General features: G+C 48.8%; 1 protein-coding gene across 1 annotated transcript; it reads left to right on the plus strand.

Moving 5' to 3' along the window:
- Window positions 1-1,154: 1,154 nt before the first annotated feature.
- On the plus strand, window positions 1,155-6,510 carry LOC139232770 (gastrula zinc finger protein XlCGF8.2DB-like). The gene is made up of 2 exons (XM_070863272.1): window positions 1,155-1,327; window positions 6,258-6,510. Exons 1-2 carry the CDS (start codon window positions 1,155-1,157, stop codon window positions 6,508-6,510), a joined length of 426 nt encoding a protein of 141 aa, XP_070719373.1.
- Window positions 6,511-13,047: the final 6,537 nt, after the last annotated feature.

The raw sequence follows: 13,047 nt of genomic DNA on the forward strand, positions 1-13,047 counted from the left end.
AGGGTGAGGCCATATGCATTCACGTTTGCGTCCCTTAGACTTAAGGGGGTGAAGATCAGGGCTGTACCAGGGGGAAACGCCAGGATGAGAGAGAGTAATGGTTTTAATGGGGACTAGGGCATCAAAGGTGGTGAGGGTGTGGGTAAGCAGATCGGTGGCTGCAGAAAAGTTCTCGTGAATGAAGGACCAAAGGCTGGACAGGTTGGAATTTGAAAGTGCAGTTGTAAGTGAATTGAGAGAGAGATTTTTCCAGGGGCGGACACAGAATGAAGAAGGTTTGAGAGGGGGAAAGTGGGATGTAGGTGGAGAGCGATATAGAAAGTGGGCAGAGGGAGGACAGTGCAAGTCCAGTGCCCAGAAGCAATAGAATTCCTGTTTCCCAACCCAGTGTTTATAAGATGAAGTCACCAAGCTGCCTCTGGCCCTATTCTGACAAGCGACGGTGTTGGTCAGTGGCCTGTGATTGCCCCGTAGGCAGAACATGGCAATTATACAAATATGACCAAAATAACACGTTTTACCCCTGAAGCTATAAATCACCGTCCCTGAGCTGAAATCCAAACCCATCGCACCTTCGGCAACATTTCTTTCCTCCACTCCCAGTTTTCTCGCTCCCTCTGCACTGGTTGAGTTCAGTTCTACCCGCTGTGTGCAGAGTGAGGATAGAATCAGTGAGTCACTGGGACCCTGAAGCCCCGCGCCCTTGGTGTTCCTTGAATAAGGTGACCACGAATGTGCCGTGACCCTGTCCTGCCCAAGATGGCGGCCGGTGACCCTGCTGACCTGGGCCTGTCACCGCGATGCAAAGGCGGGGCCTGAGGCCCACACCAGGATTTTATAAAGATTCCCAGACCAGCCGCGAGTGCAATTCCTCCGCTGCGGCCACAATCTCCTCCCGTCTCCCAAGACCACCTGTCCAACCGGAGTCTGTCTCCACCGCCCGCGCATGCTCAGTGAGGGAGATCCGGGCTCAGCCCCGCCCACTGGGTGCTGCAAGCCCCGCCCCTCACACACTCTGATTGGTTGGAGGACCAACCAGCTGCTCGGTCCTCCAGCCCCGCCCCCACTCTTCCTATTGCTCCGGAGCTGCCGTCAGTCCCCCGGGCGGTGTGAACTGAGCATGCGCGGTTGGTCGGTCGGGCAGTGGGTGAGAGATGGGCGGAGGGAACGGGTTAATAAACCCCGGGCTGGGAGACGCGGGCTTCACACACACCGAGTGTGGCCCAGGCCCCACAGCAAACTCCGGGGAGAGGCCGTTCACCTGCTCCGTGTGTGGGAAGGGATTCACTCAGTCATCCAGCCTGCTGACACACCAACGAGTTCACAAGTGACTGCGGGGGTTGGATTCTGCTGTTAATCACATCCTTTGGTTGTTTGTGCCGATGTTGATAACCCCTATAACTGGGCTGGTGTTTAAGTTTCTGGATATATGTCAACGAAAACACTTTTGGTATAAATACATTGTGTTGTATTCTTTATTTCTCCAAGATAAGAGACTGACTGATGTCTTGTTACCGACTGTTCCATTTTTGGACCTTTTCGCCATTCTAGCTCTAGATCATTTCAGTGCCCATACCTTCGGTTACTCTCATGGACAAGTTCCAGCTCCCTATACCTCCCAGAGTGCCTCTCCTAGCCTTGGTATCCAGGGAAGGTATCAGGAACACGCCCGGGATCACTAAACACAAAACCCAGTCTGTTAATCATTATCAACTACTGGACTTAGCGTGTGCCCCACAGCATCTCCCTCACCTTCGATGTGTGAATAGAGCATCATGCCTGAAAACCTGGTTTTAAATTTGCTTAGCAAATATATTTAACAGAAGCCTGCAGGCTGATGAGACATTGTTAAGGTGCTGCTGTACTGCTCCTGCAAAACATTCTGGAGGTGAGGGTGAACAGCCGGGGGGAGAGGGTGAACAGCCAGAGGTCGTGGTCCGTATTGGGACCAATAACACAGGTAGAAAGAGGGATGACATCCTGCAGGCAGAGTTTAGGGAGCTAGGAGAGAGATTAGAAAGCAGGACCTTAAAGGTAGTAATCTCCAGATTACTCCCAGTACCACCAGCTAGTGAATACAGAAATAGGAGGATAGAGCAGATGAATGCGTGGCTGGAGAGATGGTGCAGGAGGGAGGGCTTTAGATTCCTGAGGCATTGGGACTGTTTCTGGGGGATGTGGGACCTGTACAAGCCGGACGGGTTGCACCTCAACAGAGCCGGGACCAATATCCTCGCAGGGGGGTTTGCTAGTGCTGTTGGGGAGGGTTTAAATTAGCTTGGCAGGGGAATGGGAATCGGAGAATAGATTCAGTGGAGAGAGAAGCAAAGCTGGAATTGGGCAGCAGAAAAGTTGAAAGTGAATTTGGAAGACAGAGGAAACAAGGGCTGGAAAATAGACAACAAAGGAGTTTGGCAATACTAAATGGTGTATACTTCAATGCAAGGAGTATAGGGAATAAGTCAGATGAGCTGAGAGCACAGATAGACACTTGGGAGTATGATATTATCGCTATTACTGAGACATGGCTGATAGATATGCAGCAATGGCAGCTCAACATTCCTGGTTACAGGGTTTTCAGACGGGATAAAGAGGGGGGTAAAAAAAAGAGAGATGGGATTGCAATATTGATTAAAGAAACAATTACAGCTGTGAGAAGGGATGCTATGTTCGAGGGATCATCAAACGAGGCCATATGGGTAGAATTGAAGAACAAAAAAGGGGTGATCACACTGCTGGGAGTGTACTATAGACCCCCAAACAATCAGAGGGAGATAGAAAAGCAAATATGTAGGTACATTTCTGAGAAGTACAAAAATTATAGGTCAGTTATAGTAGGAGATTCCAACTACCCTAATATTAACTGGGATAGAATTAGTGTGAAAGGTACAGAGGGTGAGGAATTCCTAAAATGCATTCAGGAGAACTTTTTTAGCCAGTGTGTAGCAAGCCCAACACGTGAGGGGAAATGGTGACTGGTCAGGGAGCGTCTGTCAATGGGGACCGGTCAGGGAGCGTCTGTCAGTGGGGACCAGTCAGGGAGCGTCTGTCAATGGGGACCGATCACGGAGCATCTGTAAATGGGAACTGGTCAGGGAACATCTGTCAATGGGACCGGTCAGGGAGCATCTGCCAATGGGACCGGTCAGGGAGCGTCTGTCAATGGGGACCGGTCAGGGAGCTTTTGTCAATGGGGACCGGTCAGGGAGCATCTGTAAATGGGAACAGGTCAGGGAGCATCTGTCAATGGGGACCGGTCAGGGAGTGTCTGTCACTGGGGACCGGTCAGGGAGCGTCTGTCAGTGGGGAATGGTCAGGGAGCGTCTGTCAATGGGGACCGGTCAGGGAGCGTCTGTCAATGGGAACTGGTCAGGGAGCATCTGTAAATGGGAACTGGTCAGGGAGCATCTGTCAATAGGGACCGGTCAGGGAGCGTCTGTCAATGGGGAGCGGTCAGGGAGCGTCTGTCAATGGGGACTGGTCAGGGAGCGTCTGTCAATGTGGACCGGTCAGGGAGCATCTGTAAATGAAAGTGAAATTACTCAGTATTTTTGGTGGGGTTGGTTTGTTTGAACAAATATATCGATGATTTTAATGAGACTCCATGTCCCAGCTCCTGTAAATACTGGCTGTGAAGGGGCCGGACTGTCGGGTGGTTCTACACGGGCTGCTCGTGTGTCAGTGATCACCCGTCACATTAATGTGCTTCTGCGGTGTTTGTGTTTAATAAAGTTCCCGAAGCACCTCACAAAAGGTGGGGAACCAGTGAGTGTAGAACTGAACCCAGCCAGAGTCAGCACCTTCAGGGGAGGGAGAGGGAGGGGAACCAGTGAGTGTAGAACTGAACCCAGCCAGAGTGGCAGTTCGTGCACCGTGCCCTTGTAGGTGACCTTGACCATGGCGCTGCCCAGGTCGGTGATAAGCTCTTTGGTGTACGTTCTCAGTTTTGTGTGGATGGGGCTCAGGGCTGGTCTGAATGCCTTGTTGCACCAGTCTCTCAAACATCTTTTTACTCATGATGGATTGGCTAGCGCCAGTGTCCAGTTCCATGGCTATGGGTAAGCCCGGCGATGTAGCTCGCCACTTCCTGACCTTCAGATCGCTGGCACGTGTAGAACCGATATCTCGCCATTAGCACGCTCTCCCTCGGGTTAAGATGCTCCCGAACCAGTGTACACAGTTCCTCATATGACTTATCTGTGGGTTTCACCAGAGCCAGAAGATTCTTCATGAGGCTGTAGGTCGGTGCCCCGCAGACTGTGAGGAGAACCGCTCTCCTTTTTGCAGCGCTTCCTTCTCCGTCCAGCTTGTTGGCTACAAAGTCCTGGTCTAGCCGTTCGACATAGGCTTGCCAGTCCTCACCCTCCGAGAACTTCTCCAGGATGCCCACAATTTGCTGCATCTTTGCATTGGATTCGTATTCTCGTCACCAGTTATTGTGTTCCTAACACAGATGAGGCTGCACACAGGGAGGTTAAAGTAACAGTGACCTCAGTCCTTAATATGACACTCCAGAGTGAGGAACAGGCCTTGTGAGGGCCGGCTTATATACAGTGCTCCCAAGGGATGCTGAGATCCCTTGGGACTTCAGGGGATGAGCTCCCTGGTGGCGGAACATGGGAGTGCATGCTTTACAGATACACAACACATATGATATTGAATACAGATGTTAAGCTGATCACAGTAATGCTGATGTTATGTCTAGATTGCCTTCCCCATCACAAGTTACACCCAATAGGGAAGAAGTGTTCTATTTTTCATACATTGATGAACTGCCAATCACAGCTGAAGAAATTGATAAAGCAACCAAATGTGACCCAGTTATGCCAAAGGTGTATGATTACATCGCAAATGGCTGGCCAAACCAGGTATCAGAGAAATATATTCATCCATTCTTGGATCTTTTGAACTATTATGGGAAGTTATGAATTATCAGTCAATAAAGATTGTATCATGTGGGGTGCAAGCGGGTTATACCAAATAAATTCAGGTCCAAATTATTAGGAGATCTTCATGACCAGCACCTGGGAATGTGCTTGACCAAGAATTTTGCATGCAGTTACTTATGGTGGCCAGGTCTAGATAAAGATATAGAGTACATCATCAGTCAGTGTACAACATGTCAATCGGTAAGCAAGAAACCACCATCAGTACCATTACAGCCATGGAAATGGTCTCCCAGGGTGTGGCAAAGGTTATATATCGATCTTGCTGAGCTAGAAGGACAACAATTGTTCATTGTGATTGATAGCCATTCAAAGTGGGTAGGGGTGTTTCCAATGCGGAAAATAACAAGTAAATTATTAGACATTTTGTGAAGATTATTTTCTTCATATGGCCTCCTGGAAGAAATTGTGTCTGATAATGGACGACAATTTTGTTCAGAAGGATTTGCACAGTTCACAAGCAAAAATGGTGTGAAACATACCAAGGTTTCACCATACCACCCTGCTTCAAATGGTGCAGCAGAGTGTACAGTACAAATTGTAAAACGTGTTCTCATCAAACAGATGTTGGATCCAAATCCAAAGAAACAGCAGTTGTCATTGGAACACAAATTGGCTAATTTTCTAATTACATATCGTAATACTCCTCACACAACTACTGGTAGAACACCAGCAGAGTTGTTTCTCAAACGACAACCACAAACCAGATTCTTGTTGTTAAACCAAACTTGGCACAGTTCGTAGAGGAGAAACAATTAAGACAGAAAGCTTGATTTGTAAATATGGCAAAATAAGTCCATATCTTTTGTTATGTATAACCTTGCAAGTTATGTATGATGATTATTGTTACAATTACTTCTTCATTAAGAAGGGAGAAGTGTAATATATATATATAGCTCCACCCAGTGGACAACTGTGGTAATGCAGCCATTGCTGTTTACCAGAATAAAGAGGGAACAGTTTCCTGAAGTTATCAGCCATCTTAAAGCCTGTGTGTTTGTGAGGTTGTACAGAATATATCACATCACCGAGTCCAACTCTGGATAAAGGACAGGACCCAGGCATTCCCAGAATGGCCCATGCCTTGGGGAGCATGCACCCTCTCAGCGCAAAATCAGCGTGTTGGATAGGGCGGTTTCTGGAGCACTGAGGATTGTGGGTCCTGCGGCCACCATTAGTCAGAGACTGTTGGGAGGTGTTTTATTGCACGTTGACGGAAGGTCATCGCCCTGAAACGTTAACTCTGTTTCTCTCTCCACAGATGCTGCTTGACCTGCTGAGTATTTTCAGTATTTTCTCTTTTTATTTCAGATTTAAGTCCCTGGAAACTCATCGATGCATTCAAACCGGGGAGAGGCCGTTCACCTGCACTGACTGTGGGAACTGCTGTAAAAGCTCTGCAGATTTAATTAAACACCAGCTCGTTCACATTGACGAGAGACCGTTCAGTTGCTCTCACTGTGAGAAGAGCATCAGGCAGTCATCTCACTTCATTCAACACCAGCAAATTCACACTGGGAAGAGGCCATTCACCTGCTCTGTGTGCTGTGTGAGCTCTCTGTGATCAACAAGCTCCCCGCTGGAGTGGAACTAAACTATAGAACCAGTGGGAACCTGTTCAACCTTTGTCGCCTCTAGGCTAGATCAAGGCCGTCCCATCCTCTGTCGACGAACTACTGTACGCGGACGCCGCTTGCATCTGCGCACATTCAGAGGCTGAACTCCAAGTCATTATCAACATTGTCACCAAGGCATATGAAAGCATGGACCTTACACTAAACATCCGTAAGACAAAGGTCCTCCATCAACCTGACCCCTCCACACAGCACTGCCCCCCAGTCATCAAGATCCACGTCGCGGCCCTGAACAACATGGACCACTTTCCATTCCTCGGGAGCCTCTTAGCAAGGGCAGACATTGACAATGAGGTTCAACACCGCTTACAGTGCGCCAACGCAGCCTGAGAAAGAGAGTGTTTGAAGATCAGGCCCTCAAATCTGGCACCAAGCTTATGGTCTACGAGGCTGTAGTTATACCTGCCCCTCTGTATGGCTCAGAGACGTGGACCATACACAGCGATTTGAGGTATTTCTCCACCTCAAATCACTGGAGAAATACCACCAACGATGTCTCTGCAAGATCCTGCAAATCCCCTAGGAGGACAGATGCACCAACGTCAGTGTTCTCGATCAGGCCAACATCCCCAGCATTGAAACACTGACCACACTCGACCAGCTCCGTTGGGCGGGCCACATTGTTCGCATGCCCAACACAAGACTCCCAAAAGAAGCGCTCTACTCGGAACTCCTACACGGCAATCGTGCCCCAGGTGGGCAGAGGAAATGTTTCAAGGACACCCTCAAAGCCTCCTTGATAAAGTGCAATATCCCCACCGACACCTCGGAGTCCCTGGCCAAAGACCGCCCTAAGTGGAGGAAGAGCATCCGGGAAGGCGCTGAGCACCTCGAGTCTCGTCGCCGAGAGTATGCAGAAATCAAGCGCAGGCAGTGGAAAGAGCGTGCGGTAAACCAGACTCCCCACCCACCCTTTCCTCCAACAACTGTCTGTCCCACCTGTGACAAAGACTGCAATTCCTGTATTGGACTGTTCAGTCACCTGAGAACTAACTTTTAGAGTGGAAGCCAGTCTTTCTCGATTTCGAGGGACTGCCTACGATGATGATGGTGTGGGAAGAGATTCAGTTCTGCATTCGATCTTCGGACGCACCAACGGGCTCACACTGGAGAGAGAACGTTCACCTGCTCTGTGTGTGAGGAGGGATTCACTCAGTCATCCAGCCTGCTGAGACACCAGCAAGTTCACAAGCAGGGGGTTCGATTATGGCATTTACCACATCCTTTGTTTGTTTGTTTGTGCTGATGTTAATAACCCCAATATTTTGTGACTGGAAGGCTGTATCCAGTGGGGTTCCGCAGGGCTCAGTACTGGGTCCCTTGTTTTTTGTGGTATATTTCAATGATCTAGACTTGAATGTAGAGGGTATAATTAAGAAGTTTTCAGATGATACTAAAATCGGCTGTGTGGTTGATAATGAAGAAGAAAGCTGTGGACTGCAGGAAGATATCAATCAACTGGTCAGGTGGGCAGACCAGTGACAAATGGAATTCAATCCGGAGAAGTGTAAGGTAATGCATTTGGGGAGGGCTAATAAGGAAAGGGAATACACATTAAATGGTAGGACACTGAGAAGTGTAGAGGAACAAAGGGACCTTGGAGTTCATGTCCACAAATCCCTGAAGGAGGATTAGGTGGTTAAGAAGGCAGACGGAATGCTTGCCTTTATTAGCTGAGGCATGGAATACAACAGCAGCGGGATTATGCTTGAACTGTATAAAACACTGGTTAGGCCACAGTTGGAGTACTGCATGCAGTGCTGGTCACCACATTACAGGAAAGACGTGATTGCACTGGCGAGGGTACAGAGGCAATTTACGAGGATGTTGCCGGGAGTGGAGAATCTAAGCTATGAGGACAGACTGGATAGGCTGGGTTTGTTTTCCTTGGAACAGACGAGGCCGAGGGGAGACCTCATTGAGGTGTATAAAATTATGAGTCGCCTAGATATAGTGAATAGAAAGGGCCTATTTCCCTTAGCAAAGGGGTCAACTGTCATGTATGTAACCACAATGTAACACCACTGTATTACTGTATACACTCAACCTTGATGCACACCTTGACCACAAGGGGTGGACTTGTGGGAGACACTCCTTACCTGATCACACAGGGATAAAAAGGGAGGTCCCACGCAGGATCATTGTCTTTGGAGTCCTGTAAATAAAGAGAGCAGGTCACAGAGTGACCTTTTCCCCAGAATGTGCCTCGTGTAATTTCATGCTGTAGAGTAAGGACTTTACTTTGGCGACGAGAAACGGGAATTCACGAGCCACGAGAATGGCCACCAGTAGCACAGAGGAATGGTACTGTGTTGGGGAAAACTGGGATGATTTTGTTGAGAGGCTTCAGCAAAACTTTGTTGCGAAAGAATGGCTGGGGGACGCAGCGGCCGACAAGCGAAGGGCTCACCTCTTGACCAGCTGTGGACCAAAGACTTACGCGCTCATGAAGGACTTACTAGCACCCGAAAAGCCGGCGGACAAAACCTTTGAAGAACTTACCAAATTGATCGGGGAGCACCTCAAACCGGCGAGTAGCATACATATGGCCCGACACAGATTCTACACCCACCGACGTCGTGAAGGACAGAGCATACCGGACTTCGTAGAGGACCTCCAGCGTTTGGCCAGCCTCTGTAAGTTCACAGACGCCTGCAGGGGGAAGATGCTAAGGGCCTTTTTTATCGAGGGCATCGGTCATGCGGGAATTTTCTGCCAATTAATTGAGACCAAGGATTTGACCTTGGAAGCGACGGCGTTGATGGCTCAAACTTTCATGGTGGGGGAGGAAGAGACGAAAATAATATACGCGTGCAATTCTGCCTCTAATGCAGTGATGGATCGGGGAATCAACATCATCAATGTGACTCAGTGCCCTGCAGGCAGGCAGGGGCAGTTCGACATTCCCCAGGCAGCAATAGACCCCAGAGTAGGACTGCAACAGAGACAATGGCAGGCTGAACGGACATTCACGTCATCACAGTGGACAATGCGGCCCGGGATGGGGCCATTGACACCCACTAATAGGGTATTTAAGAGCAGTCAAAGGGACAATCAGCGCAGAATGCCTGGCCATAGTCCCTTTGTTCCCAACAATGGAAACTTAAACTCATGCTGGAGGTGTGGGCGAAAACACTCAGCTCGATCTTGCAGATTTCAACAGTTTGTCTGCAGGAACTGCAATCTCAGTGGCCATTTAGCTCGAATGTGCAGGAAGCCTGCAACCAGACTAATATATGAGGTGGATGGACCAGAAGAGGGTTCTTTGAGGCAGGATGACTTTTGGGACAAATCGATGGACGCCGAGGTTCAGCGGGTCCATGTGGCGAATATTCACAGTTCATACACCAGAACGCCACCAATGATGATGAGGGTTTTATTAAACTGTATCCCTGTACACATGGAGCTGGATACTGGGGCCAGCCAGTCACTCATGGGAGTTCAGCAATTTGAGAAGCTATGGCCACTTAAAGCCAGTGAGCTTTTATCTTGCACAGAAACCTCTTATGTGGTAGCTTATCGAATGCCTTCTGGAAATCCAAATACACCACATCCACTAGTTCCCCCTTCTCCACCCTGCTCGTTACCTCCTCAATAAAACCCCAAGTCTCACAGTTTGGACTGGGGTAAAGCAAAAAGTTCCTGCCACGATGGGACAAGTCAGGTTGGTACCATACTGGTATTCCCAGTGTATGGTGATGACACAATATTCACCCTTCCCTCTATATGCAGATCGTACAGGAAAATGCTATCCCGCAATTATCTTCATGGTGCAGTTCCATTCTGTCCCATCCCACTTAAACCAGCACACAGGGGCTGCATGTTCTGCCACATTGTAGGGGCAAGTGAACATGTCCTGAGCTTGAGCATACCCAGTTATGTCTGAGGCTACCCATGTTGTCCCATCCACCTGGGTCATATACTTCGGGGGTTCATTGTATCCGACGAAATGGTCTCCTTGAAGTACTCTATGTTCTCTACTCAGAACAAGGGACTTGGGGTTATTTTCTCAGGCATGATTGGGTAATATCCTAACAGGGTGATGTCATTCTGTTCCTGTCGATGACACTCATGCTTCAGCTTCTGACTTGGCACAGTCTTAGTGAGTTGGTAAGTGGACGTCGCCCTCAGATCTCAATCAGTTACCCACGAGGGGAGCTTTCCCTCAGCAATACGCTGCAGGTTTTCTCAGGCTCGTTCCACTAATCAAGATCCATACATTACACATACATCATTTCGAGCAGTTTCATCAAAGGCCTTTTTATTTAGGCCAATGAGACTCTGTTAAGGAGCCAGTGAGCTGCTGGACTGCTCTGCATTGTGCCTGAATGATAAACTGACTGAAGGTTTGTCCCAGTGCAACCTTTGCTGTTGTGAAATGTTTGTCTGAAGAGCCTCACGTCCTTGCTCATGTCGGCTGCAATTGTGTAGAAAGGGGATGCGTGAAGTGCTGGTCTTTGTTCGGAGGTGTGAAACAAGGAAACGGTATCCGTGTGTGATAGTGACACTGCCTTGTGGTCACAGTCAGAACAATGCTCAGATATCCTTGTGATTATGCTGTGAGCAGGGTCAGATCACAAATGCAGTAAACAAGTTATGTATGAATATCGCCAGTATAACCGCAGCTTGTGAGAACAGACCTGGGGAGAAGAGAGCTCTGAATCCGCTATATTATCACTGTTCTCTGGATCGGGTGACTATTGTGAGCTTGATTACCTGGTGTCTGAAACCACAAGACTCAATATTTAGAGTCAACAAGATAGACAAATAAACACGTCACAACCCAATACCCTACATTCAGAGGAGAAAGTCCCTTATCAAATTCCTTGAGTGGACAGAGTTAAGAAAGAGCACAACTCGAAGATCCTTTCGAAGCATTTATAAATACCTTTCAAATCCTGACAGGTTCCAGATGTCAGTTTCCTTTCCATTGAAGTCAATGAAAGACGAGAGGGGTTGGAGAGTAGGGGGAATGAGGAGTTGGGATGAGGGGGTTGGAGAGTAGGGGTGAAGGGTTGGAGAGTAGGGGTGAGAGAGGAGTTGGGGGTGAGGAGTTGGAGAGTAGGGGTGAGAGGTTGGAGACGACTGTAATGGAGGGGTTGGGGTGAGGGGGGACTGTAATGAAGGAGTTGGGGTGAGGGGAACTGTAATGGAGGGGTTGGGGTGAGGGGGGACTGTAATGGAGGAGTTGGGTTGAGGGGGGACTGTAATGGAGGAGTTGGTGTGAGGGGGGACTGTAATGGAGGAGTTGGGGTGAGGGGGGACTGTAATGGAGGAGTTGGGGTGAGGGGGGTTGGAGAGGACTGTAATGGAGGAATTGGGTTGGAGAGGACTGCAATGGAGGAGTTGGGTTGGGTTGGAGAGGACTGTAATGGAGGAGATGGGGTGAGGGAGTTGGAGAGGATTGTAATGGAGGAAATGCAGCATCATAATTGTACACAGCAAGATCCCACAAACAGCAATGTAATGATGACAAGATGATCCGTTTTCAGTGATGTTTGTTGCAGGATACACGCTGGCCAGGATATGACGGTGAACTCTGCCTGTTCTTCCTCACGATCGTGGCCATGGGATCTTTTATGTCCAACTTCGAGGTTAGACGGGTCATCGGTTTAATGTCTCATCTGAAAGACAGTACGTCTGACAGTGCAGCAGTCCCTCTGTACTGGAACCTGGAGTGTCGGCCTAGATTATGAGCTCGGGTGTCTGGATTGGGAATCGAACCCCCGATCCCCTGACTCAGGGGTGAGAGTGCGACCACTGAGCCAAGGCTGACATGATGTGTTCCCTGCTCCAATTACACTGGACCGTGCCTGTATTATTACACTAACCCACCCACTCAGACTGTGTGGGCCTTGACTCTGTTATTAGACATTCGGCAAAGCGTTTGCTACAACAACAGAAACAACCAGAACTTACATTACCATAGCGCCTTTAACGCAGTGAAGCACCTCACGGTGCTTAACAAGATCGATAGTGAGACAGAGCCTCAGAGAAAGATATCAGGACAGATTACCAAAAGATTGACCAAAGGTAGTATTTAAGAAGAACCTTGAAAGAGGAGAGCTGGAGGTTTAGGGGACAAATTCCAGAGCTCAGAGTCTCGGCAGCTGAAGGCACGACCGCCAATGGTGGAGCAGTTAAAATCGGGGCTGCGCAAATGGACAGAATTGGAGGAGCGCAGGGATCTCGGGAAGTTTGGGGGGCTGGAGGAGATTAGTGTTAGGGAGGGCGAGGTATGAAGGGATTTTAAAATTGAGGGGTTGCTTAACTGGGAGCCGATGTAGGTCAGTGAGCACAGGGGTGAGGGGTGACTGAGATTATAACAATGGTCCCTGACTTGCACACACTATTAGATAAGACCCAATCTTTGTTTTATTGCACTAGATACTGCCTGTGTGATCGCCACACCAGATCCAGCATTGTGTTCAGTAGAACACTAGTCTGCCTCTGTTATAATTGAATCA

Source organism: Pristiophorus japonicus, chromosome 20 (assembly GCF_044704955.1).
Source record: "Pristiophorus japonicus isolate sPriJap1 chromosome 20, sPriJap1.hap1, whole genome shotgun sequence".
NCBI classification, from domain to species: domain Eukaryota; kingdom Metazoa; phylum Chordata; class Chondrichthyes; family Pristiophoridae; genus Pristiophorus; species Pristiophorus japonicus.